General features: G+C 54.4%; 1 protein-coding gene across 2 annotated transcripts in view; it reads left to right on the top strand.

Moving 5' to 3' along the window:
• Fstl4 (follistatin like 4) overlaps window positions 1–27,804 on the top strand; it is a 381,739-nt gene that overhangs the window by 256,563 nt on the left and 97,372 nt on the right. For both annotated transcript variants that reach the window (XM_004836583.4, XM_021241322.2), the window contains 2 exons: window positions 15,647–15,840; window positions 18,991–19,114. In XM_004836583.4, coding sequence (XP_004836640.2) covers window positions 15,647–15,840; window positions 18,991–19,114 — 318 coding nt within the window. The remainder of the gene's footprint in view (window positions 1–15,646; window positions 15,841–18,990; window positions 19,115–27,804) is intronic.

The following is a 27,804-nucleotide window of genomic DNA, read 5'->3' on the forward strand; positions in this document are numbered from 1 at the left end:
CTTGTCAGCACCCAGAAGTGGCCGCACCAGGCCCCATCCAAGTCCCCACCCAAGCACAACCACTGCTCAGTTGCCTTTTGAAAGAGACAGGTGTGACCAATCAGAAAGGCTGAAACCAACAGTGTCACTTAAAGGAGACTCTGGGAAGAGGGGAAATGGCGGGGGTGGGGTTGAAGTGTGGAAGAAAATGATTCTGGCTGACTGTGATGTGGGGCTGCACTTGAGCGTGAACCAACCGCCTGACTACATGAACGTAATCATCTCTGTTGCATTATCCGCTCAGAACTTGAGCCAGTTCTAGACCGTACACCCAAAGCAAGGGTTCACTTCGAATGGAGGCAAGACCGATTACTAGTGGAGACACCCAAATGCTCTCAGCTTCCTCCCTAAGCAATGCCTGGGTACCCAGAGGCCTGGCTTCCAGTGTCCAAAGGTTAGACATGGTGCCATGAATCCAGCTCATTTGTCCTTCCTGAGAACAGCTATTGTCTGGAAGCTCTGTGGCCGTAGGCCCTACAACATGGATCTTTCTAGATTTTCTCTCCCATCCCTCTCAGAGACCACCCTCCCCCTGGCCCAGCATTCCCTGCCCAGGACTTTGGTCATCCACTGCCTCCTGTGGAAATTCCCTCCGTGAGCATCGCTTTTGTTTCCCTGAGAGCTCTCTTGCCTGGGGCTTGGCTACAGGTTTCTTCTGTCAGTTCAAGGGCTTGGAAAGCCCCATCTTTGTGGCGTCTGTTTTCTTGGGCCCTAGATGAGGTGGTCAGCCCAGATGGCTGGATCCTTGAACCAAGGCTGTGGCAGGAAGAGGCAAGATTGCCAGAGTATTCGTGATGATAGTCTTTGCCCCTACATCTGCACAAGGTCCAGCGTCTTCCTTATGCCATAGAAAATCCTCCCTCTCCCGTCACGGCCTCCTGGACCTTTTCCCAGCTTTATTCTTGTCTCTTGGAGCTTCTTTACAAGAGCAGGAAGGTTGGGCTTCAAAGAAAAGCCTCTGAGAATGTGGGGCATCAGATGCCAGGCAGGTGAGAGCCAGATCCATCTCAAGGCCCTGGTCTATATGGAGGCCTCTTGCTGCTCCTGGGTGTTGGTTTCCTATTAGTGCCTGAGTCTGGACCACGTCACACTATAATCCTTAGCACTGCTCTTGGGGTCTGCAGACTTCGAGCTGGGTGAGCTGGCTGTATAGGAGCCTCCAAGAGGCAAACGGGGTGGGAGGAGTAGGCTGGGGCTGAGCTGTTGGCACCGCCCTGGGGCAGGGGGAGAGCGACCGCGAGAGACGACATCTGCACTGATCAGGACCATTTCCCAGTGTCCTTTGCACTCATCCCTGAGGCTAGAGGCCCCCAGAAGGACTGAAAGACAGTTTCTCACTCGACTCTTCAGAATTTCACCCAGATATTGTACTCATCAAGCAGAGCATCATTCATAGGAAACATAAAAATCAATGTGAGTGTGGGATTGGCTTCTTTAATCGATGGCTCCTGTGTTTTAGGGGCCAGCAGCAGCATGAAGTGGTGAGGAAGGTAGTCCATTTCCCAGAGAGCATTTGCCCTTCCACATGAAAATTCTTTATGAAAATTTAAATCACACTTTCAAAGCCGAACCCAACAAAGACAGGTAAACATATCCTAAGGCAAACGCTCTAATTCTGCCCTGCTCCGGGGGTGAAGGGCTGCAGGCTGTGAGCCGCCGGGCCCACCGCTCCCTGCCATCTCCCGTGGGTCCTGAGTCCTCTCAGCACATCCAGAGCTCCACGCTGGACAAGGCAGTGAGGAGGCCTCACTCCCGGCCTCAGAGAACTTAGGAATATATGGAAAGCGAAGAGAGGGCAGAAGAGGTTTCTAGGTGCAGGAAAGTAAGAGTCAGCACATCCGAAATCCCACCAGGCTCCTGCTTCAGCCGTGTCTGGGAAGGAACACTACAGATGAGATGCCGGGCTGCTGAGAAGGGCTGAGTGCTCACAGGAGCAGCGGCCCGGGTCCTCCCTCCACGCGGCCCCTTCCCTGTGGGCAGTGCCCGGCCAGCAGTGACAGGGAGGGACGCCTTCCCCGCCCTCTTCCCTGACGCTCTAGCTCTGTGTGTAAGCCAGGACTCTCCCTGGAGTGCTGGCGTCCTCATTCTGACTTAGCGTGGGGCTTTGTTTTGTTCTGACCCAGGATTTACTCTCAGTTTTCCAAGTTGGAGAGGTTAGAATAAATTTTCAAAGCTCGGGAGATTCCCGAGTGCTCTCAGGTCTAAAGCCCTGTGTTTGGGCAGTTCACTCAAGTGCCATCTGAGAGTCTACCTAAGGGCAAGGGTCTCTGGCTTATAGCAAGGCTGGCTTCATTGACCACCCAGAAGTAGTCTCCGTCTGACACCCTTCGTCTACAGCAAATGCGCCCGAGCCTGGCCAAGCTTGTGCAAGCGGAGTGTGGAGGTGGTGGCCTTGGGGAGCTCCTTTCTGGCATCAGTTTGCCGTCTGTGCTCTCCTCAAACCTTCCTTGTGTAGAAAATCTGTTGGTTGCCTGGCTTGGCTCAGAACCTGACAGTTACTGTGTCTGAGCAAACAGCCTCGGGACACCCGGATGAAAGACCGCAGGCCACACCCGGCGCATGAGACACCGGCCAGAGCTCTGCTGCGCCCCCGTCTCCTCTCCTGAGAGCCCCAGTGTGTGCCTGGCTGGAAGAGTCCCGGAAGAACAGACAGGAAAGTGCTCTGGTGTGGCAGCTGCAGGATGGGGGAGGAGGCCAGGCGCTGCGGGGCCTACCAGGGGCCTCTGCTCCTCACAGGCCCTTGCTCCAGCCCTTTCCCACAGGGGCTGCTGCCTGCCACCTTCCGAGAGGCCGCACCTATTCCATGGCCAAGGCTGCGGCTCCACATGCTCTGCCTTCCTGCATTTCGTCTGCACAGGTTGAGCTCCCACGCAGGTGTCCATAGCACATGCACGGGGACAGAGAGTACGTGCACTCGCACTGCAGGTGCACACTCGCACCTCACCACCTGCGCACTGCTCCCCACCATGCTACACCAGTTCCCCAGAGCAGGAAAAGCAGCAAGGCCAGATTCAGGCTGTGCATACGAATCACGTCTTTAATCCTATCAGACCTAAAGTTACCTCCCCCTTTATTATCTTGAGTGAATATGTATTTCATTAAAAAAACAGCAACACAAAAGGAGAAATATGGTGCAATAAAAGTGAGTGCGTGGAACATGGCTTGCCGTGTGTAAGTGTTCGGGCACCAGCTACACTCGTGATCTGACGCTGGCACGCGAGCGTGGATTCCTGTGCCTGTAGGACCTGTTACAGCTGGAACGTGCTGGCAGTGTGAGTCCTCAGAGGTCTTTGCTTCTGGAGGAGTGATTCTCTAAAATGGTTCTTTGAAAGATTAAATAAAATTGACAAATCCTTAGCCAACCTTATCCAAAAGAGGAAAGAAAAGACTCAAATCCACGCAACTAGGAATGAAAAGAGTTAAATCACAACGGATCCTACAGAAATCCAGAAGATCAATACCTACTTCAAGAGCCTGTGTTCTAATAATAAGATGAAAAACAGAGAAGAAATAGATTCCTAGATACATATGAATTACCAAAGCTGAATCAAGAAGATATAAAAATTCTAAATAAATTCATATCAGCCCATGAAATAGAAGGTGTAATTGAAAATCTACCCCAAAAAAAGCCCAGCCCCTGACAGATTCACTGCTGAATTCTACAAGAAATCTAGAGAAGACCTAATGCCACTACTTCTCAAACTGTTTAATGAAATTGAAAGAAGCAAGCATTACCCTGCTACCAAAACCAGAGAAGGATCCAACCAAAAAAGAGAAGTACAGGCCAATCTCCCTAAATGAATGTAGACTCATAAATCTTCAATAAGATACTGGCAAACAGAATGCAGCAAATCATCAAGAAAGTTATACACCATGACCAAGTTGGATTCATTACAGGGATGCAGGGATGGTTCAACATACACAAATCAATCAATGTAATACACGATATTAACAGAGCCAAGGACAAAAACCATATGATCATCTCAATGGATGCAGAAAAAGTGTTTAACCAAGTCCAACAGCCACCCATTCATGATTAAAAACTCTACAGAAGATTGGTAGAGATGGTCTTTATATCAATTTGATGTATGCCATCTATGACAAACCTACCACCAACATTATACTAAATGGACAAAAACTTTTCATTCTAAAATCGGGAACAAGACAAGGGTGTCCACTGTTTACCACTCCTGTTCAATATAGTTCTGGAAACGCTAGCCACAGCAATTAGACAAGAGAAAGAAATAAAAGGAATAAGGATAGGAAAGGAAGAAGTTAAATGATCATTATTTGCAGAAGACATGCTACTCTACATAGAAGACTTAATAACCAAATTCAGTGGTGTAGCTGGATACAAGGTCATGACTCAGAAATCAATAGCCTTCCTGTATGCATGTAACTAGAACATTTAAAAACTCCAGTGAGGTATCAGGCAAGCAAGGGTTTGTTGAGCAGGACAGTGCCACCAGCGGCATGACCCCTGATACCTGGCTGCTAAGTGCCACTAAGGCCCCTCCAGTTGCTGTGACCACCAAAAATACCCCAGAGAACCTGCAGTGCATCCTGGGGACCACACTGCCCTTCAGGGCCCACTCACACAGTGTGTCGGTGAGTGGTGTGTTCACTTGGACCAACTCCCGAGCCTCGCTCTCGATAGTGACCACCTCAGGCCTTGCCGTGTCCTCGGGGATGTGTCCTACCACTCAGCCTGGTGGCCACAGAAAGGCCACCGTAGCTTAAATCAGCTGCATTTCAAGTCATCGCTGGCACCCAAGTAGCCAAGGTATTGCCTCTCAACAGCAAGACTCTTTCCCCTTGGTCAGATGTTGGGGATGGAGTCCCCCACGGAAGTCTCAGGAACAAATCAAGAGAAGGGAGTGGGAGGTGGGGCTGTCCACTCCGGTTCCTCGTGCCCTCTGAATTCCCCATCCGGTGGCCACACCCTGTGCAAGCTCTGCGCTTCTCCCCTGGGTGTGTGTGAGGGCCAGGCTTCTGGACAGCACCGTGTGAGACCTGAGTCTGTAAGGCCCTAGTGTCCATCTTCCAAAAGGGGTCCGTGATTTATCAAGGAGCCTGGTTGTGTGGGTGTTTTCTACCAACACAACAATAAAAAACAAAGTTCTTAATGCCAGGAGGCATTTATTCAAGTTTTCAAACATTACTCTTTTCACTCTGGGGCCACCTGATAGATTTGCCAGTCAGCCATAAAAAGTATATATGAATCCCTCTCCCAGGAATCCAACCAATTTTGCTTTCTCTAATAGGAATAAAAGAGAGGATTGTAAATGTCAAACAGGAGATTGTATAGCAACATCAATTGAACCAGACATTCGTGAGCAAATGTATCATTTATCTAACAAAGGTCTGGGTGGTTTTGTTCATTTAAATTACCTGAAGCTGGGGTGAAAATTGACATGAGGTTTTTTCCGCAGATTCAGCTACGAGCGAAGGTGGCTCTTTCCACCGACCCTGGAGCGCGCTTGATCTGCTGCCATCCAGAGCAGCTGGGGAATGAGGCAGGGGGTCCGCAGGCTGTGTGAGTGTTGGGCCTGGGCTGAAGTTCCCGTGGAGCCTTTGATGTGCAGACTCGGTGCTCCCAAAGTGGGCCTTGTACCTTCAACCCAGAGAATTCAAAAGCAGCTGGGATCTTGCATGTGGACCCTCAGGGAAAAGAGCAGATAGAGACTGAGTGAGGACAGCTGGCCAGCCTGATGCTGCCCCTTTGGAGTCCTGGGAGGCGAGGGAGCTCCATCCAGTAGGACTCAGCCATGTCTACGAGGATGCTTTGAGCTGTCCTTGGCTGCCAAAGTGCCCACCTGTCCCAAACCTGGCCCAGGAGCGTGGCGTGGCCGAGTGCCAGCACACGGCCTTTGAAGGAACCAACCCTTTCAACCACAAAGCCGGCCACACCCATGAACAACTCACGGGTCCACATGGAAAACCAGAATCCAGTCTTCTGTCCACATCCTCCTCTGCTGCACCTTATGCTGGCCAGTTAAAGGGACGGTCACCTTCCTGCTGTCCCGGGACCAAGGGCTGGAACATCTGGCAGAGCTCTCGGCTCTGTGAGCCTGGGTTCTCTTCCTCACTTAATACCTGATGAGTGTCCCCTTCCAGAGCCCTCCTGGGAGCGAGGCTGTTCCCAAGCCATGTGCACCCTGTTGGGGCCAGATAAGTATGTTTGGTAAAAGGCTGTTTGTAAGTGTGGTCAGTGGGCGGTCTGTGGACTGTCTTTGTACATGACCACCAGGGACTGCATATACAGCGTTCTGAGCCTTATCCCAAAGCCACTTGGAGGTAAGACCCAGAGAGTGTGTGTGTGTGTGCGTGTGTGTGTGTGTGTGTGTGTGACTGGCAATTGAATCCAGGGCCTCAAAGCACTCTGCAACTGAGCCACATCCCCAGCTCTGTTTTAATTTTATTTTGAGACAGGCTCTGGCCAGATTGCCCCAGCTGGCCTTGAACTTGTGACCTTGTTGCCTCAGTCCCCCTAGGAGCACCACCACTCCTGACTCAAACTTGGCATTTTTAAAGGGAGTTCGCGTGATTCTGAAACAAACCAAACCTGAAGACCCTACCAAAGGTTCTTCACTACCTACTTCACCTAGACCTGTCAGCTCCCCTACAAGCTTTGGCCCTTTCCCAGCCAGACCTGACCTGGGGTTCCTCTAGGGAAAGAGTGAACGGGTCCCTCTTCCGGTCTTGTGAGGCCTCTGTGTTATGGGGTTATGGGTTATGGGGTTAAAAGAGCATGGAATGAGGTCAGGAGACCAGGGTTCTAATCCTGCTTCTGCTGCTAGTCGGCCCTGCAGCCTGCACCGCAGTCCTCTCGTTTAATGAGCACATCCTCCTTGCTCGTGCTGGTGTTGGCACTGGTGAGTGAGGAGGTGGCCTGGACAGAGCACTGAGGGTGGAACAGGCAGGCCGAGCCCCTCCAGCCTTGTGGGCGGGCAGTGATACCTGGTGGACCTGTGGCCACCATGGGACTCTGAGGCTTGTGTTCTAAGACAGTGGTGATACTCACCAGAGAGCTGCAAAGACGGGGCACAGTCCTGGCCTCGGGAGGTAGAGTCTGGGGGAAACAGGACAGACAAGCTCTGCAAAGCCTTGTGGCTGGAGGGGCAGTGGCTCCATGGACCCGGCCTTGGCAGCAAAGTCCACTTTGAGCAAAAGACGAGGGGACACTTGGGGATGCCCTCTGTAGGCAGCTTGCTGCCGGGTAGGGGGATGTGGAAGGAGCCAGTCTGGGAGAACCTTAAAGGCTGGAGGCCCGGTGGCTCCAGCTAGACCCCTCCACGGGGTGCGTGAGCCCAGGGAACAGTGACCAGTTCACTCTGCAGTCCCAGGCCTGGCCAGCTGGGGTCAGCAGACAGCACGACTTGCAGTTCAGGGACTGTGGGAAGGCTGCGTCGTGGGTGTCTCACCGTCCCTGGGACTCCCAGAATTGTGTGGCTCAGTCAACACCATCAGTGGAACTAACTGCATGGTGTTAGCGAAAATGAATCCAGAAGATAAGCCCATTGGCTTTGGTGTTTATTGTTAATTGAATTTTCCCAGAAATGGCAGCCGAAAGATTGTTAGTGTGCATGAATTTACATCAAGTTAAACATCTGTTCCTCTTAAGCTAAACTTCAGCAAAGTTACGGCGACTCATAAATTAGATCTGAGAATAAAATGCTTCTTGCTCTTTGCACAGCTTAGCGGTTTCAAAATAGACCTCAGAATGACACATCGAAACCGACCCAAGTCACGCAAGCACGTTCAGCTGTAACGCTGGTGCCAGACGATTACACCGTTCTTGCTTCAGTGGTAAAGATCGAAGCTTTGTCAGGGCAGCATGTGACGTTACTTATCAGGCTAGCTGGGGAATGTGGAAACCGGGCTCTAATGTTTGGGGGAAGGAGACACCTGCCCATGAGCAGACCAAGGACGGCCTAGCAGAGGGGCACATCCTTCTCTCCCTGCACCCTCTCGAGCTCCTCCCAGGTGTGGTCCTGAGGCACTGAGCTCTGGTCCCAGCCCCCCTGCAAGGAGTCTAGGTTATAGAAGGCCATAGTTCTGTGCATGTGGCCTGAGTGCACGGCTGGCTACTGTGTGGTTTCTGAAGGGCTGATCTGTGTGTCGCTTAGAAGAGTCGTCCACACCCCTTGGTGGCCCCTGGGAGCATGGCCCTCCCACCAGCACCATCCTCAGCCCTTCCTTCCCTCCCCTCACCCTGGCCCCGCCCACCCTGGCCCCGCCCACCCTGGCCCTGAAAGGGATTGCTGCCATAGGTGCTGTGTCTCCAGAAGGCCGTTCCCCAAAGCTGCTCTGTCCTCACCTTCTGCCTCTGTGTAAAGCTCACCCCAGGCGGAAGCTCCCCGGGAGCAGCTTTGTCCTTACTGAGCAAAGCCCAGGCAGAGGATCAGGCCTTTCCTGAGCTGGGATGTGGCTGAATGCACCCTTGGGTGTTCCCAGGTGGGCTGATGTGTCGGGCACACATCCGCAGCCTGGCCTCTTTGCTGAGCTGTTTGGAGCTGTCCTGGACAGCCACAGCAAGACTGGAGGTGCTCCCCAGGGAGTCGCCTTGTGCCCACCAGAGACAGCTGGAGGGAGACTCTCCTGTGTGACAGACCTGGTGTCCAAGCCCCTCTGTGGCTGACCACTTTCCCATCGTCCCGGCTGGGCAGGCCAGAATTGACTCCGTAGGGCCATCACTGCACTAAGAAGCTGGGGCTCCCATCCCTTGGCAAACCCAGGGAGAGTGGAGCATCTGTGAGCAAGGCCACGTGGACTGGACCGCTCGCCCTGTGGCCCGGGGTGGCTGGGGTTGTCCTCTCATCAGCTCAGGCTGCAGCTACTCTCCAAGCCCCCCCGCCCCACCACCGCAGTGACCTCGCCGCACAGCCGTCCACAGCCACTTCCTGCACACCGTGTGCACGAGGGGATGGAGGAGTACCATGGGCTGAGGAAGCAGTGAGGGGAATCGGGGAGGGAGGCTGAAGGGCTTGGTAAAGCCGTGGCTGAGAGGAAAGAGGAGGCATCAAGAGACGCCCCCTTTTGGCCCTGTCACCACACGGGCCTGTCTCACTCTGGCTTAGAGCTAGGCTCCCACTGTGCGTCGTCCTGTCCACGCAGGACTTCACACGGCTTCCCTGACCCTGGAGTCCCCCGGCCTGGCCCTCGCCTGTGGAGAAGGACGATGCCCCTTTGAGGCGTGATCTGGCTAGGGTGTGTGCAGCTGATGAGCATCCCAGCGTCTCCTCACTCCCCTTTGTTTTGCAACAGAAAGAGTTCCTTTGATGGACACTGCATTCAAGGCAGCTCCCGGCTTCCTGTCTCCCTTGGCTCAGAAATTAAGTGCAGCTGCGCCTGCATGTTCGCCACGGCCGTGTCCCTAGGCGTGGAGGGACTGAGGCCGGCATGGGAGAGCATTAGAATCTTCAAAGAGGGACAGTTATTGAGGGAACTAGATTAATGAGGTGTCATAACAACTTAGCCGGATCCGCGACTGACCTTTCTCATGGAGAACGGGCTTGAAAAATGTAGTTCATTACCAAGTTCTGACATGAAAATAGGATCACACTCGGGGCTTCTCAGCAGGCCGATCAATATTTTATCTGCCAAAGCAGGCCTGGTCAGGGAGCAGGAGCCCCACACATGTGCTGGCAGGAACCCGAGGCCAGAGCCAGGCAGGTCCCACTGCTTGGAGGGCACCCAGGCCAGCTGGGCAGTGGCGGTGAGGCTGGTAAGGGTTCCCGGCCTCCCGCCCTGAGAGGGCCCGGAGTAGGCATGGCCCTGAGCAGTGGGAAGGGCTGGAGAAAACCCAAGCCGTCTTCCCTCTCCTGTGGATCCATAAACACTGTTTGTTGTCACCCTGTCCCACGTCCCACAGCCAAGGGCACAAAGAGAGATGAGCTACACCTCCTCTCACTCAGAGCCCTCTCCTCCAGGGGAGACCTCAGGCCTGGCTGCCCACAGGGGCTTGCAGTGTCCTCCCATATTTCCTTTTGTGTCTTGACCCTGGGAGGTAATGAGGGCCGTGGAAGCTCATCAGAGCCGAGGTCAGATGGTCTCCTGACCCCCTGGCAGTGCTTGGCCCAGCTTTGTGACGGTTGTCTTCAGTGGTGATGGTGTCAGGTAGCCATAGCTACCAGAAGAGGTCTGTCTCTCCCCAAGCCGCAGGCAAGGACCAAGGACGTTACAGGGCCCTGTCTCCCTTGCTGCCTTTTGAGACAGCCTTCCCCGGTCCCCAGCTTTGGTCACTAATTAGCTCAGTCAGCAAGCATCGAACTGTGCCCTGCCTCACGGGGAACTGGCCCTTCCCATCCCTGCCTGCCCAGAGCCTGAAGTCCCATTGAACAGATGTGGGGTGCAGACACCAGTAGTGCCTCATCCGAGTGCCGTCATCTACCCCAGAGGTCACGTGCAGCTCAGGTAGACAATTCCCCGTGTCCTTCACCAGCACCAACCTGTCTCAGGCGCCTGCGCCTTATTCCTGGCCTTGGGTATATGCTCAGTCCTCCCATGAGGGGCTCAGAGGCACGAGCTGGAGTCAGCCAGCCCCTCCCCACAGCAGCCCTCAACCCATAGGGATGGAAGTGGGTAAAAAACACCCCAGCTCCCTCCTCTCGCAGTGGCGCACTTCTAAGATGTGTCCTGGATGCTTTCTGAGCTCCCAGTGTGCCCTGGTCACCGGTGGAGACTGCTCATAACGTGCCCTGTGTGGACTCTCCCTTCCCGTCCCTCTTCCTGTGCTCCCAGCACCTCCTGGGGTCATCTCCCCAAGCGCCGCTTGCCCCCTAGATCCTCCGGGTGGGATGTTTGGGGGAATCCAAGCCTGTGCCTGAGCCCAGACATAGCCCAGGTCCCCAGAAAGGCAAAAGAAAAACATCTCTTTATTTTGGCAATGCAGGTTCCCTTTACCTGGAAACTGGAAACCACCAACACACACAGGAACCACTTAAGTGACTCTCTGAACAGGGTCCTCACCTGCTTTGAAACTTGGCGAATTTTGTCCTCGATTCATTTTGAAGTGAAAATTCTGCCCTAGTACCTGTCCTTTGCTCAGCATGCAAGGGTGCCTCACCACTTTCAGTTGCCAGGTGATTTGCTGCCCTTTCCAGCCAAAATAATTTGTTTGGTACTTGTTGGTTTGGGTACTCAACGCACCTCAGAACTAAGTACTGAGGTACCACAGTAGAAACCTCTGCAGTGCAAATTGTGTCAACCCTGCTCTTCCATGGAAGGCCCTGGTGAGCCTTACTCAAGGCGTAGACTTCAGATCATTATGAAGAATGATCTGCCTTCTCTCTGAATCCATCGGTGTGGACACTGAGCTGCATTCCTAGTCCCTCACCCCAGGCTGGGCCAGAGAGGCCCCTGCAGTGGGAACTGGGCACTGGTTCAGGGATCCACTGCAAGGGTCTCCCACCTTGGTCAGTACCTGCAGGGTGCCAGGGAGAGGCACTGTGGCCCCTAAGCCTCTGCCACCTACCACCCAAGGACCCTCCTCCTGCACAAGCCAAATGCACTGAAGCCCAGGCAAAGACTGGACGCCACCCTCAGCCAGAGGGCCCAGACCTGCCCTCCCAGAACTAGTCTCTCCCAACAGGGCCAAGGCAGAGGGCCGTGGAGCTGGGGGTTTCTAGTACAGAGCAGGTGACAAAGCACAGCCGAGGCGAAGTGAGGATGTGAACTCTGTGGAGATGCGGCACAAGCACTGCAGGTAGAGGGAGGGGTTGACAATGCAAAGCCCGGGTGGGAGCAAGCTGCTACTGCAGCTTCTCCCTCCACCCCTGCCTCTTCAGTCGCCTGTGTGAGCACCTGGGTGGGCAGGGAGGACCCTGTAAAGACGAGAAAGGCTTGACACTGGATGCTGATCCTCTCCGGCCCAAACTGAGTGCAACTTGAGACTGGCAAGAAGATCTGAAGTTGCTGGGCCGGGCCTCAGAGCCTGCATGCAGCCAGTCAGTGAACTCCTTGCACTAAGAGGCGCGTGACACCTCTGCCCAGCAGTGTGTTGACGGCTGCCAACTCTGGGAGACAGATGATGGAGGGATTGTTTATTTCTCTTTCCTTATGCTCATCAGTGCTTTCTGAGTAGAGGCCAGGTGTGGAAGGTTCCCAAGTGTCCAGTGCTCCAGGTGGGTGAGCCACTGTGTCTGACCCCACAGTGAAACCAGAGGCATCATGGGAGAACCTCAGACCGCAGGGCTAGGGGCACAGCTTAGTGGGAGAGGTGTGCCCAGCATGCACAAGGCCCCAGGTTCCATCCCTAACACTAGGGGGAAAAAACTAAAGCTGGCACGTGGTGGACTCTCCCCAGGAAGACAGCCGTCCTGCCTGGAAACCAAGTCCTGCCTTGGGAGGAAAAGTTGCCTCTGGGGCTGGAAGAGGGCAAGGAAGGAGTTTCTCTCCCAGGCCACCAGCTCTGTGGAACTCAGGCAGGAAGTAAGGGCAGGGCAGGGAGACACCTGAGGGCACTTCTGCTAGAGAGGAGCACCAAAAGGCTTCTCGGTGAAGGAGGCTGAACTTGAGGCACTGAAGGACATCTCGGAGCCCACAGTCACAGACATGGCGCCCCCAAGCCAAGGCAGCTTTCTTCCAGTGCCGAGAGAACTAGAGCAGCTCAGTAACACTGAGCAGATAACCTCGTGGTTTGAGTGTAGGCAAGGTCCTCTCTCGTGACTCATTTTCAGCACAACTGGTCCTGGGACAGAGGATTGAAGATCCTCTTCTGGGCACCCCTCCATTCACTCAGGACCCCAGCACTGAGAGGGCCTCAGGAAAGGAGAGGACAGCTACCATAGGCATGGAGGCGCACCCCTGTGATCCCAGGCGCTCCCGCCCACAGGAGGCTGGGGCAGAAGACTTGCAAGTTCAGGGTTAGGCCAGGGACTTTAGCAAGACTCTGTCTCAAAGTGTAAACATTCTAACGACAACTGGGGATGTATGTGGCTCAGTAGCACAGCACTTGCCTAGCATGAGTGTGGCTGTGAGAGAGAGAGGAGGGAGGGAGGGAGGGAGAACGGGGAGCGAGGGGAATGAGACCGGAAGTTGCATCAGTGAGCTGCAGACCCTGGGGTGGGGGTGGGGGGTGAGCTGCCTCTGCAACCCTCTACGGCCCCTCCTTCCACACTGCCCCCTAGTGATGCCCTCCCGCCACACTGCGCTGCTTTCCTCTGTGCACCCCATTCCTGCTGCCTGGCTTCCTTCTGGCTCCTTCTCCTATAACTCTGTGGCATTTTACATCTGCCGTGACGGGCTTCCCTCACCCTGGCCTCCTTAGCCCTCCTTCTACGGGCACCCACGATGCCCAGCACCTGAAGCACCCTTCTGTCTTTAGCCAGCTGCCCAGTGTCCGGCACAGGGTGTGTCAGTAATGCTAGGAAAGGAGGGAGGGCTCTGACCTCATCCGTCCTTTGGAGCCCAGATCCTGGAGACTTGGGGCATCCACACCCTGCCCTCTGGTTGACTTCAAGACACATGGCAGTTGCCAGTGTGGGGAAGCTGGGAGCCTGCGAGCCCACAGTGAACCCTAAGGATGGGACAGGAGGCCAGAGCCTGAGGAAGTGGCCTCAGCAGGACCCACTGATGGTTTCCCCAGCCTGATGGTACTAGATGCGCTATCTAGCTGCGGACCCCTGGCCCAGGGCTGCAGGCTGCGCAGGGAGCTCTAGGCCCCAGCAAGGTCTGTGCGGAAGGTTGTGAGGACCATGGAGGATGAGCTGTCACTGCCCAGCTGGCTTCCCTGGCCTGACCTTCAGAACCTGCCCGGGTGTCACGTTCTCAGAGTTCCATTGCTGACCGTCATTTCCTAGGAGAGCGTCCTACTGACACCGCATCTGCTGGCGAGTACCCCAGCTTCCCAGTGTCTGCGTCCAAGGGTCCCTCCGGGCTGGGCCACCTCAGGCCTCTGCTAGCCACTTCCGTCACCGGTCACCTCCACACTGCCATCGCCAGGCCTGTTTGTGTCCCTACTTCTGGCGCATTTGGCAGGATCAGGTTTTCCCCTTTGAGGAGTCAGAGGCTAGACTTGGGCAAGACTATTGTCTTCCTTTCCCAAAATTGAGCCTTTTCAGGCCTAGCAGGAAGAAAAGCCCAGGGGTGGCTTTGCAGCAGGGCGAGACCCCACGTTCAGCCCTGCACAGCCGTGCAGACTTGAGAACTGGGTGTGCCAACCGGTGGCCCAAACTCCCAGGAATCAATCTCCGGCCAGGCAGAAGAGAGAGGCTAACCCGGTGAGGGGAGAGGAGCGACTCCTAGGGAGCACATAGATTTGATGATACTGAACATAGCAACTGACTTTTTCTACATAAACATGCAGGAGGAAATGGTAACAGGGATTTGTTTCTGATGGGAATCAATTGACCCCAAATGGGAAGAAAATCTAGAAATACAAACAAGCACAAAGGAAGGCATCTGGGCCCCCTGGCTTTCTCCAGTGAGAAGGTGAGGGAGGAAGAGAACAAGAGACAGCAGACCCTCCTCCCACCCCTCTCCCACCGCGGAGTTGTCTCGGTTTGTGGCTTCTCCGTTTGTGACTCTTCAGCCAATGTGGTTACAGTGACAGCGGATAACGTCTCATGACCTCAGTGCCAAACTAAGTGCAGAGCCTTTGGTGACCCTCCCATAGTTCTTCTCCGTAACAAGCCAGCGTGGGATGTGCTCTTGTCCCCACTTCTCAGATGACGGCCTCTTGACCCAGGTTCACACAACCTGAGACACAAATCCAGGGGTTGGCAGAGTCCATATCCTCCAGCACTGCTCTCTGCAGACTCTCTGGCCTTCAGCGGTCACCTGGTGCCTTAAACTGGCCTTGGAATGAAAGAGAGCCCCTGGCCCCAGACTGTGCCTTCCCAGCAACCCATCCGCCTTCACCTGGCATGGACAGTGAGGACCCCCGCGCCCCAGGATGCACCAAAGCCTGGCACAGGCAGAGCCGTGGCACTCTGTGACGTCCTACAGCCTCACTCCCACTGTGCCCTGTGTGGCCTTCAGACCGGTGGGCTGTCACCGGCAGGATAAACTGTGTCGTGTCGCGGGGTGTCACCAGCCTCACTTGCTCAGCACTGTGCAGCTCTGATGCCGTTCAGCAAGCCCACGTGTGACAAAGGCCTAAGGGTAAAGCGCTGTGCACTCACTCTGGGTTTAATTTCCTGAAGCTTCCTTTTGTTTCTTGGTCGTGGACTTGTGTGCGCGTTTGTTTAGAGTACTCGGGTTCCAGGCGTGTGCCTCATTTCCTTAAACAGGGCTTATTAGTCCTGTAAACTAACACTCCCTAATCTATGAGGCCAAGTATTCAAAAGCAGCCTTTGAGGCAGGATTAAGACAAAAACAAGCTATTACAAAATGGAATTGGGGCCGGCTTTCCTAAAGCCGCTGTGGGGCTGCCGCTGTAAATTCTGCCAAAAGAATTTCTCGTTCTGGCTGGTAATCTCCGTGCGTCTGACTTGTTGTAGGTGCTCGATAAATACCTATGGGATGGACTGGCGGCAGATGGACAGACAAGTCCCTTCTCCCTCAGTGGCGCCATTCCCTGCACTGTGACCCTCTGTGACCCCTGGTGCGGGGGACGGATGGCCAACTGATGGGCATCTCACTGTAGCACCCTCTTTTCTTCCAGGTAACATGTGCACCATGGCCGGCTATGCCCGCCTGAAGAACGTCCTTCTGGCGCTGCAGACCCGTAGGCAGCCACTGCGAGCAGGTGACCGCAGACCAGACCCTGCCTCCCAGAAGCGCCTGCTGGTGGAATCTCTGTTTAAGGACTTGGACACAGATGGAAACGGACACCTCAGCAGCTCCGAACTGGCTCAGGTGGGCACAGCATTCAGTAAAAACCGAGTTTTGGAAGAACTTAGCTTTCTGTTTGTTGAAGAGACGTGAGCGACTCATGGGAGGCCGGTGAATTGTAACTATCTCTGTCTCAGCGCACCAAGGAGGCCCTGCTCCCACCCTCCTGGGAATCATACAGCTTGTGTTCAATACCTCTGAGAACATCCTACAAACAAAACGATATCAGTTGCTTCTTCCCTTCAGCCACTGCTTACACACAAGCTGTGACATCCTGGCAGCCATCCAGCAAAACCCTCACTGGCGGCTGGGGCTGGAGACTGATGTTTTAATTAGGAAACCAGTCTTGTCCTCCTGAGTCCCTTGCTTTCCTCTGTATGAAAGTCGAGGGGAGGCGGTGCTTAGTTTCTAGAAAACACCACTGGAGCTTTAACCTGGGGGTCCCTGAGTCCTCTGCCCAGTGACAGTACTGTTCTTTGGTCCCCAAATAGCAGCGAGCCAAATCCCAGCCAGCTTGCTTGTGGGAAGTCCTGTGACTATCCCTCCAATCACTGGTCTGGGGTAATGTTGCACTGAAACCTGCAGCTTGCCACAGGCTGTGGGTTTGAATGCAGCACCTGCATCCCTTGGTTCAGCTGCAAGGGTAGTTAGCCTCAAAAGCAAGAGAACAATGATAGTATTTCCTAAGGCCAGAGCCACTTCTGGCTGCACGGAGGATCCTGGTGGCAGAAGGACTGGCACGAGCTGGAGGGGCCTGCATTTCGGCTCCTGCTCTGCTTGTTTGTTGTTAAGGGCCTTTGGCCCTGGGGCCATACTGGCAAGGTTTAAAGATGTGTAAGAAAGTGGGGTCAGGGCTTCCCCAGAGACAGTGGAGGGTCACCCAGAGGAAAGGTAATTAGAATGAGGTCCCACCTTTGATACCAGTTGAAAGAATTTTGACTGTGACTCAGTGGCCTCTCCAGGCAGTGGCCAGGTCCCTTGGAAGGGGGGAGAGTGCCTTTGCCAGACCCCTTGCCTAAGGCCAATAAGCCCAGACCAGTTCTTTGTCATGTAGGATTGTGGCCAAGGATGCAGACTTTAGATTCGAGCTGGCTGAGGTCAAGGGCTGCCTCCAGCCTCTATGAGCGAGTGGATCTTGGGCCTTACCTCGCTGGGCCTTGGTTTCTCGCCTGTAAACCCCACAGGGTTGTGATGAGGATTAAAGAAGCTGAAGTGTACAAAGTGCTTCCGCCAGTGCCTGCCACGTGGCTTGTTCTCAGTAGATGATGGTGGTCATTATCATTGTCATCACCGTCAACTCTGTCGTGACTATTTCCCCTAACCTTTTGGCCATCTGCCATAGGTAGGGACTGCTGTTGGCCCGCTTCACATTTTCAGATGAGGAAACTGAGGCTCTCAGGAACCAAATAACTTGCCCAAGCTGTGGTCACTGGCTAGAGCTTGATGGAACTCAAGCGGACTGGTAGGTCTCCCTGGTAGAAGAAGGTCTCTCACCGGAAGGCTCCCGTGGTCCTAAGGACTGTGGAGACACCAGATACCCGAAAACCCTGAGAGGCCATTGTCTGAAGTTCTAGCCTGCACGCTTCTTTCTGTCAGGGCCTCTTCTGCGGCGGGCCCAAGCCTATGTTCAGGGAGCGCAATGGGAACCCCCTATACTCATCCACACCCGAGCAGGCCTGCAAACCCACACGTGCCAAGAGGCCTACTGCCCACAGCTGCCAGGGTGTCACCACTTCCGTCAGCCCTTGGTGCCCAGCTCTAGCTAAGCCCCAAGGGGCAAGCCCGGGACCCACAGGTGACCCCAGCTACACTGGGAAAGCCCAGCTCCTGTGAGTTCTGGCCACCTGCAGGAGGGGCTGCCGGGTAGTTGCCTGTACAGGTGCATGGAGATCACCAAGGACAAGTGGCACCAGTGTGCCAACAGAGGTGGCCTGAGCACATGGAGCCACACCCACTCGGCTCCTAGGTAGCCACTAGATGAACAGAACCTTCTTGGATTCGTTGATGGTCGGAAGCCATTAACAAGCGTGGTAATTGGACTGTAATTTCCTCTTTAAAATGTAATATATTTAAAGTCCATTCCATAAATCCACCAAGCAGAACCCAGCTAACGCGAGCCTTTCCTTGACACCGAATCAAAGGCACCAGGGAAAAACTCATTGGTCCTATGAAAAGTTAATCAATTTCCAATGCAGAAATAGACAAAGGGAAATTTTCATCTTTGGAAGATTGATCTCAGGTGTTATGGTTGATTTCCCTTTTATCGAACACTCTCACTTGCTGAGTGAGGAGTCATTTTTTTTAACGTTATCACATTAAATTGCCTTTAATATAGCAGGCCAAGCTGGGAGTGTTAAACAAAGGGAAAAAGCCTGTACCCTTCTCTCCCTGCCAAAATAAAATCAAATCATTTCCTCTTTGCTGAGATTTCCTTCGGAGCATCCTCCTGGGCAGACCTTTGCTTTCCAGCACTCTGGCCTCCGGCCCAGCTGAGTGAGGTGGAATTTCCCCCTCAGTTGCCCCGGGCATGTGGCTGGCCATGCAGGGAGACCTCTGTGTCCTGCAGCCCAGACACCCACCAGGGAGGAGCTTCTGAGGGCCCACCCAGAGCCCCTGTGGCAGATGTTTGCGGCCCAGGCAGGATGTGGCAGGCCGTGGAGCTCAGGCCCGGTCAGTGGACTGCGCCCGCCATTTCCCGTGGTTGCCAGGGCAGGGGCTGGTGAGCGGCAGATGCAGCAGTGGAGTTGCAAGCAGCAGCTCTGATCAGTGGGTTGGCGGGGGACCTTAGTGCCCATGCTGAGGTAGGGTACTCTGCAGGGTTCCTGTGATGAAGGGCCTTCTCTGTCTTCCCCTCAGCGTTCCAAAGGGGTAGACCAGGTGGTCTCATAGAGTCTTCCCTTCTTACACTGTCAGATAGGGAGAGGCCAGACCTGAGCCCTGGTGCACGCTCTACCCCCACCACTGTGTGACCTTAAGGAAGTCACTTCCCTCTCTGAGCCTCAGTTTCCCCATCTATAAAATGAGGGAGTAGAAAGACAAAACCAAGGAGCTTGAGATGCACCCAGATGCCAACTGAGCTGCCCCTGGGTCCCCGCTCAGCCTGAGTCATTTTTTAGCGATCCCCACGGCACTGAACTCACACGGCTCCGGCCTTGTCCGCTCCTTATCCCACAGCACGTGCTGAAGGAGCAGGACCTGGATGGGGACCTGCAGGGATGCTCGCCAGGTGACCTCCTCCGATTTGACGACTACAACAGTGACAGCTCCCTGACCCTTCTCGAGCTCTACACTGCTTTCCGTAAGTCCAGCCGCAGGGTGGGTGCGGGGCGCTCGGGGACTTGTTTCTGCTGATGTCCCAGTACCGCAGCGGGGTCGGGCCTGGAGTCTGTCCTGAGCTGTCTCCCAGGTGCCTTTCTTTTAGAGGTGAAAGCAGTTTTGTTTTGCAACAAGCCTGAGCTGTAAGAAAAGCACAAAAGGAGACAGGAGGCAGGTGTTCTGTTCCTTTTGGATAAAGGTTTTTCACTTGTTGAGGGACCCAGGACTGTGGTTACAGTGTAGCCGTGAGGGTTCTGTGACTCCCTATGACAAGGACATGTTTTAGGGCTCATTTATCCTCAGGCTGCAGCTGGGCCCCCTGGGAGCCCTGCCCAGTGTGGGGAGTAGCCTCACGCAGGGACAGTGGAGAGAGAGGCTCCAAGCTGAAAATGGAAGGGAGCTCCCAGGAGAAGCTCAGAAGGCAGGTGCTCTTGAGAATATGGAGTAGGTCCCGAGTGACCAGGATGTCTCAAGGACCTGTGACCTTGCCCCAAGGTGATCTTCCAGGACCCACTGATATCAGATTAATCATGTTAGGAGGTGTAAGAGCAGCACATAGAGGACAGCAGCTAGGGGAGGGAAGGGCAGGACTAGGCCAAACTGGAGCCACAGGGCACATGTGTGGCCCAAAGAGGGAAAGCCTCTTTAACCCAGAGCTGGTCACGTGTGCCATTGCCATGCTGTGCCCTTGAACATTTCTGCGCGCTCACGGCACTAACTCCAGGCTGTGCCCAGGGAAGTGAGTATGACTGCCCCTGGGGGCACAGAGTACCCGGAACCAAGGAATGCACTGTCCTCCCTCAGCCCCAAACCTTAGCTGGAGTTTCATTTCTCGGAAGGGTATTCCCGCTTCGTTCATAGTTGCCATTTCTCTGAGCTGTTGTTGCAAACAGTCACGAGGACTTTGTTAGGAGTAGTCGTGTTTCTATGGCAAGACAGGCTGTTGTGGCCAATAGCAGGGGTACTTGGACGACAGTGGGAAGTGCTCATGTGCTCGACGTGGGTGGGGTGGAGACCTTCCCAGGTCAGAGCATCCATGGTACCAAAGGCCAAGGTCAAGCACCAATGACACGGCTTTGCTTGATACACTGTGGTTCCGTGTGGTCTTCATCCTCCTCCTCCTTCCCCACTAGGAAACTCACATCTGGTTATACTCGTTCATGGAAAGACTTACCAGGATACCTAGGAACTTATTCCCGTAAATAAATCTCTAAAGTTTAGAGAGCTTAGAAGTATCAGCAGCTCCATAGACCTGGCTGGAGAGAGCTGACTGCTCACTTAGCAGGAATTTTGTAAGCAAACAGTTGGATAGTTGGTAGCTTTAAATCATGGTAGGAATTTTTACACCACAGAAGTCTATAGCACACAAATGCCACCCAAAGAGTTGGGGGCGCTTTGTTCTTCTCCAGAGATCCAGTTGTGAAGTCCTAACTTGTCTATCGCTAGAGACCCATCCGCCTGTCCGCCGCGTCCGCTCCCTGCGCTGTTCTCTCCCTGCACCTCCCCAGACCAAGATCCTGGATGATTCTAATCCCATGGAACATGGAGAGGAGCAGAGTAGCGAGGGCACACTGCAATTGCAGCCCTCCAAGTCAGAAAAAAAAAAGTGGCATGTTTTCTGGGGGTGGTTCCAAAATGTTCCCCAAAATGCTTTTCAGGTTCAGCCCCCTCTGGAAAAGGAGCAGTGAGGGAAATCAGTGCACATTAGGAGCCAGAGGCCCAGGCTAGACTTCAGGAAGTTAGGGGATGTACCAGGCATCAGTACTCATGTGTCCCATGACGGCCTCCATAAGCAGAGAATGGCACTGCGTGGGCACAGCCCTTACACCTGGGCCTGCAGCAGCCTCTACTCCATGGGCTTGATTCCCGTGAATGAGTCTTGGACAACACAGCAAGCTCTTGGCTTTACTCTCAAAGAAATGTAAATATCCCTACTGCCTAGGATGAAAGACGAGGTCCCCTGAGTCCCCCAATGAAGGTCCTTACAAACATGAGCTACCCTAAAAAAGCAGGTGCATCAACACCGCCCCAGCCCTGCGTCTTACACTGGGTAATACGGTCTGCTCCCTTTATCCCTGGATTACCACTTGGAAATCTTTATAAACATCATTTTTAAAGCAAATTAGATGCTGCTGTCACCTTGGGCTTGTTTTGAACCAGACAGCGAAACCATCCATCACAGCCCAACCCAAATAATAGATATGCAATAAAATGTAAACTCACAGCCGTTAAAGAAGCCACAAAATGAGTTAACCCAGCTTTAAAGGCTTGACATGAGCCACTCGGAGCACCCAGAGATCAATGGGTTTTCAAAGTCATAGGCGCTGTAAACTAAATTCCCAGAGCTGTAGGAATAGATTTATGGTTCAGTGAATTTTAAATAGGTAATTGAAATGAGGTATATAGCTACAACTTATTACCCAGCGATCGATGGGCATTAAAGAAATCTCACTAAAACCCAGAAAGTTATATCTCACACATCTCAGCCACAACATTTTTTATTTAATTTTAAAAACAGGAACCGATGGGCTGGCAGTGGTTGAGACTTTGAAATTTTGTTTTCTGTTCTCTATTTTTGCCAATAGCCTTGGGTACAAAGCAGGATGGAGTCTGTAGGGTGGTGACTACGGCCCTATATCCCTGACAGGCAGATTTGGCTGCTCTGCTGAAGGCTGATGGGCTCGGGGGTGTTTTCCCTACAGAAGTGACTTGTGTTGATACATTTTTGAGCTTCGGGTGCATGGCTTCCCTTCCAGCTGGTCCAGCCGTGGCTGAGCCGTGTTTGCCGTCATCCACAACTGGCTGAGGGCAAGGCCAGGAAGCCGTGGGGGGTGCTGCCCGTGCTGAGCTGAACTGGTTCACAGTGGGGCTATGCCTCCTTCCCGGCTCCGAAAAGGGCTGGAGGGAAAAAGGGCTGGAGGGCAGGTGCCTTAGCTGCAAGAGTCAGCTCCGTCTCTTTCTGGCTGTCAGGTGGAGCTAAGACTCCCAGTTACCAGTCTTCGCACAGTGCCGGGAATACAGTATGCGGGGGGCCTCCCTCTTCCTCCGTCTGTCTATCATCTGAGCGTTCTTTGGGCTTCCCAGATCAAAGGCAGGTCTGGAGACTAAAGGCCCAGTGCCCTTTCCCTGTCCCGCCTCCCTAACAGGGAACAGCACCGCCTGTCCCTGCCTGCTGTGGCAGAGACCCAGGCTCCAGGGTCACTGCTGAGCAAGATGAGCGGCTCTCCTGCCTGTTCATGGCAGGCAATTAGTCTCAAAGTCGCAGGTCTCACAAGCTTCCCCATTATGCATGCTTTTGCGCTTTCTTGCATGCTCAGGTTGGAATCATGGGGGAAAAAAATCTTGTTTAAGTGAGGATTTTCTTTCTCTCTTTAAATTCATTAGAAGTTTTTGCTGCCTTTTTAGAAAAGATGCTTGTCCTTTTAATTAATCCTAGGAGGGCAACGCCAGAGCACGTGCCGGCTGCAGGGAAGGGTCTGGGCCGCCAGCAGCACAGGATAAAGGGCTTTGCATGATAACGCTGCAGATGTTGCACAGGGCACTGTCAGGGTGGCAGTCGGGCACCCTCCCTCACCTTTGGCACGTGCAAGCTCCAGGCGAGCAGAATGGAAAACACTGTTTTAATCTGATTATTGCCCTAGCTCTGTAGCCAAGGCAACTCTGAATCAGATGAACCGCGCAGCTGCAACTGTTTTTCCGCCATCATGGCTGCAGAGTGGTATAACTTCCCCATCTTCATCCTCATCCCGCGAATGGAGATTCCCCAGCTCCATCCCAGACGTCCACTCACTCCTTGACAGCCTGTCCTCATCTCCACCCGTTCCGAGCACAGTGTAAAATTAAATCCCGCAGTGCAAGCACGCCCGCTGACGAAACTGTGCAGCTGCTCACCGCGAGGGGTGAGTTCATGGAGTTCAGGTGGCGGGGACATTGCTCTGTCCCGTCCCACTGGGTCCTGAGCGCTGGGTATGAAGAGCGCGATCTTGGGTAGTTTGGGCTTTATCCAAACTTTTCTCTGGAGAGGACTGAGGTCAAAAGCATTGGTACTGGTGACTCCTCTAACCCCAGAGCCAGAATCCCGCTACTGCATGCAGGACTGGCTACTGAAGTGGTCAATAAAACTGATTCACTGCTCTGGTCACAAAGCAGTTCAAGTTGGAGGGACCAAAGGAGGACCTGAGGGCCATGCTGCATTTGCTGAGTGCCCGAGGCCGGGCTCCAGGCCCAGGTCCAGAGTCAGTGAACCATCTAAGTGACTGTGTTTGTCAACATTCCTGCAGTTGATAACGGGCTCTTACTACTCCAGTTATATAAAGAGACACCTAACATTTCATATGTGTCTGCTGTAAATATTATGAGACTTTTACAGACCAAGAAACTGAGACTCAGAGAGGTTAAGTAGCCAATCCAAGGTCACACAGCCAGCTGGTAGCACAATGGGGACTGAACATACATATCTGGTGCCAGAAGCTTCTCGTGCGTTTAAAGATGCTTGGTAGCTCTTCTGCATTCTCCAGTGAGGAGGCTCACTATCCCCACACTGATTTCCCTACACTTCAAGCCCAGCCCGATGGTCCCCTCCTCCAGGAAGTCTTCCTCAACTCGTCTTCCCTCTGCTGAGCCCCCCACTCTACCTCTGTGAGCACAGCCCTGGACTTGTCTCTGCGCTGTAACCGCCCTGGGGCCCGGCTATTACCAGAGTGGACCCCGGAATCTGGGTCAGACCTGGTTTGAAGCCTTGTGCGGCCTTTTCCTGGCTGTATGGCTCCGGGCCAATCTTTATGAGAAGTTAAACCAGCTCCAAACTCCCCATCTGTGCCGTAGACACAACCGCCAGTAGGAGGCAGTGCAATGGTTTGTGAGGTGGCTAGCAGAGAGAGAAGCTGCATACGCTAGGTGTGGAGTATGCCTTGGCCAGGCCAGTGATGGGGCAGAGAGGGGGACAGTGAGGACTTCTCAGTGGGTCCCCAGCCCACCTCATGGGCCGTGCCATCGCTGTCCATCCCCCTTCAGGCCTTGGCTCTGTGAGGGCAGGCGCTCTTGTGCCTAGCACGCCACAGGCACCCAGAGAGGCTGCCATGGAGAAACGCACTGGCAATCTGGGGGTGCAAACGTGGTGTGACTATGACCCGGATCTCCAAGACCCTCCGTGTGTCCCCGGGAGAGGGAGCTGAAGCCCACCGCTGGGCATCCGGAGGGGAGATCGGCCAGGCTAGTGCAGACCAGCAGCCCAGATGTCCCCGGGGACCGGTGAAGCCCTGAGGGGTGAGCTAATGGCACCGTGTCAATGGAGCCTAAATCTGCTCATTCCAGAAAGCCCCTCCTCTGCTCCCAGGGCTGCTAACTGGCCTCTGCCCTCCTCAGGACAAGCGTGCCGTTAGGTGTTAGGCCACCTGCTTGCTGCTTATTACCCCCTGCTCTGACAGCTGCCCAGGCGGAGTACAGCTCCTGCTTAGCACCGTCCCTCAGCCCTGCCAGGTCAGCCCTCGGGCCACATCCTTGAGGAGACAGTGGGCCTGAGGGGTCCAGACACAGCCCCCCTAGCTCCTGACACCCTACCTGGAGGTCAGCGTTTCCGTCTGTGCCAATCTGCATACCTCGGGAAATACCATGGGCACAGAATGTGGGTTTGGGTTTCCTCTGGCTCAGCGCCTGGAACGAGAAACAATCCAGCACAGGCCCTTTCGGGTCCCCATGGCCACCTCCCTCCCACCTCAGGCCGTGTCACAAAGATACAGAGACGCACAGAGCGTGCAGTCTGGGAGCCTCCACCATGGCAGGAGACCTGGTGGGCAGGGCCGGCCCCAAGCCAGGCGCTGGCAAGCTGCCAGGCAGGGTCTTGAGCAAAGCCACGGAGAGCAGAGGCCCAATCTCCCTGTTCCCTGCTGCAGAGCTGTGCAAGGGTGGCCGCTGAGGCAGGCTGGGGAGGCCGGTGCCAAAGTCTTCTGAGACAGAAGGGAATCTCTGGGTGCAGCGATGCCCGGCATAGAGTGCGCACGCACAGGGCGGGCCTTCCGCTGCGGTGTCTTTGAAGGAGCCTGACAGGGCCAGCACAGCACGCAAAAGCCAAGGGTTGGAGATGGAAAAGCTTAGGAGGAGGTGACATTTAGCTGGCAGGCGGTCCCAGGGACCCCAAGCACCAGCCGGGGACACAGCAGCCAGTGGGCAAGACCAAACCGGGCCTGCCTTGCAATCCAGGCAGCGAGCAGTTGGAGCACAGAAAGAAAGACCACCAGATTAGCAAGGCAGGAGCTGAGACAGCGCAGGTTGGATGTAGGGCACCCACTGTCCTGGGATTGGGACAGGAAGGGACATCTGAGCTGAAACCTGAGCACCAGGGTGGGGAAAGGCGTCCAGACAGGTGGGGCTTAGTGTGGCCCCAGGAGTGAGGAGGCCAAGGGTGCAGTGGCGGAGGAAGAAGCCAGGGCTCAGAGAAGGCCTACTGAGCTCAGATCCGAAGGAGGATGCTCCCCAGCCAGTGGCTCCACTATGCCAGAGAGCTGGGGCCCCGTCACCGCCGGTGCTGGCCCAGTCACTGGGGAGGGGGCTGGTACCCGTGGACAGAGAGCTGGGTGTGGCCCTTGACAGGCTCAGTGATGACATCTGGACACAGAAGTACACAAGGTGTTATCCAAAGTCTCCCGGGAGCCCTTGTCCTGCTGTCTGAGCTCTGTCCTCCTGGGCTCCCTCGCTGGGTGAAGGCTTCACATCCTAGTACTGCTCCACCGTGCTAGAGAAGCCACTGGCGGCCCCGTGCGGGTGTCAGTGAGTGCCTCACCCCACGAAGAGGAGGGGTGGCGGGCTCGCGTTGGAGTCCTGGGTGAGACATTGCTGCCCTCATCACCATGGGCGGTGGATCCCGAGCCAGAAGGGATGCCTGCTGGCTACTTTGCCCTGAGCCACCTTCCCCCTTTCCGCTTCCTCCTCCTCCCCCTCCTCCTCCCCCTCCCCCCCCCATCTTCTTCCCGCCCTCATACTTGGGAGTTTCAATCCCAGACTGCCTCTGTCCCATCTCCAACGCTGTGCTACTAACAGCTGCATTGGGAGGCCTAGCACTTTCTACCCATTGTCTAGAGTCGAATCTTCAAGCATTTTCCATTTTCAAAGATCCCAGCTGGAAGCTGTCAATGGCCTCAGTGCAGAGCAATTGAATAGTAGAAAATGAACTAATTACAGGTTGTTATTGAAAACCTATTATACGCAAATTGCAAAGAAAACTCATTAAAATATGCTGTGGTGATTTTTCCTAACACCTTCCTCTTGGAGGGAGAAGCAGGGTGGGGTGACTGGACGCTGCGCCTGTCGCTGCTCTTAGCTGCACAGTGGTCTCACAGTGGTGGTCACAGGGCCAGGCTGGTTCAATGCACAGTGGAGAAACTCAAAATTCTGCTTGGAACAGAGGAGCTCTCTGGATGTTAGTAAATACTTAGAAATGGCTCCAGAGGAAACAAAGAATTTCATTACAAAGATACAAAATAAGACAGATTGAAACATCAGCTTTTTAACCAGGATCGCACAGGGTACCGTGGCTGCAAATCTCAGTGTTTTTGCAAAGTTTCTGTGAGGACTTCAACATGCATTTATGCAGTGAAGGTCACAGTGCTAATTTCCAAGCTTGCTGCCCTGGATTGGAGAGTTGGGGAGGCTGGGCATGTGAGCAGCTGAACCATCCAAAGGCAGCATCTCAGAGGGGCCTTGTGTGGCTGAGGCTGCCTCCCAGGCTCCAGGGGAGGCTCGGAAAGCTCCACGCCCCCGCCTACTGCTACTGTGGCTGCCAGCAGCTCCCTCATTCAGTATGGGCGGTTGTGATGGCCAGGTATTCCGAGGTGTGGCCCAGGCCCCTCATGGCATGCCTCTGAAAGGCAAACCCTCCCCGAGGCTGTATAGGCCCAGGAAGGATCTGGGGAGCAGTCACTTGTCCTCTGCCTTGTTAGTCTTTTCTTCCTTGCCAGCCTTCTGTTCTCAGGCTCTGTGACAGTGCCCCACAACCAGCACTATGAGGCCCCAGCAGGTATGGGTTGTCCGGAGGTCAGGGAGCTGTGGAGATGTATGAGGAGCTCCATTCACAGGGGACACAGAGACTGGCTGGGGGAGCAGCCTGAGGGCCACACTTGGAACTGGAGACACTCAAGTCCCAACAGCAGGTGGAAGCTGGTTGAAGAGCCACACCCTGAGGGTAGAAGGCCCTAGGTAGACAGAAAGGAGCATTGCATGCCCCAGCACCTATGAGCTACCTATAGCAGGTGAGCAGGAGCTGGAAGGCCCAGAGCATGGGCTGGTTCGCCATCTTGGATTTCGGCAACCCCTCCTGGCTTGCCGGCCCTTCCCTCATCATGGCTGTAACCAAGCAGCTCTCCAGCTCCAGAGGCCACGGTGCCTCCTCCTGGCCCAGAGCCATTCCCAAGACCCTGCCTCTGTCTGGGCTGAGGGTTGAGGCGAGGAGGAGGGCAGGTGGTTGGCACATAGGCAGAGGCCACAGGACTAGAGATAGCAGCAGAGGGCACAGGGCAAAGGAGAAACAGGAACTGCCTGTGAGATCGGGAAACGTTGGTACTGCCCTGGGCTTTTGCACCAGCTGGAGGCAAGGCCAGCAGAGCACGGCAGAGAAGCCTAGAGCTTCCCATGTCCAGGACATCCAGCCTGTACACAGTAGGTGCTTGCTGAAAGGTTTGA

This window comes from Heterocephalus glaber, unplaced genomic scaffold (genome assembly GCF_053883595.1).
Source record: "Heterocephalus glaber isolate CG9 unplaced genomic scaffold, H.glaber_assembly_v1.0 deba00001606, whole genome shotgun sequence".
NCBI classification, from domain to species: Eukaryota; Metazoa; Chordata; class Mammalia; order Rodentia; family Bathyergidae; genus Heterocephalus; species Heterocephalus glaber.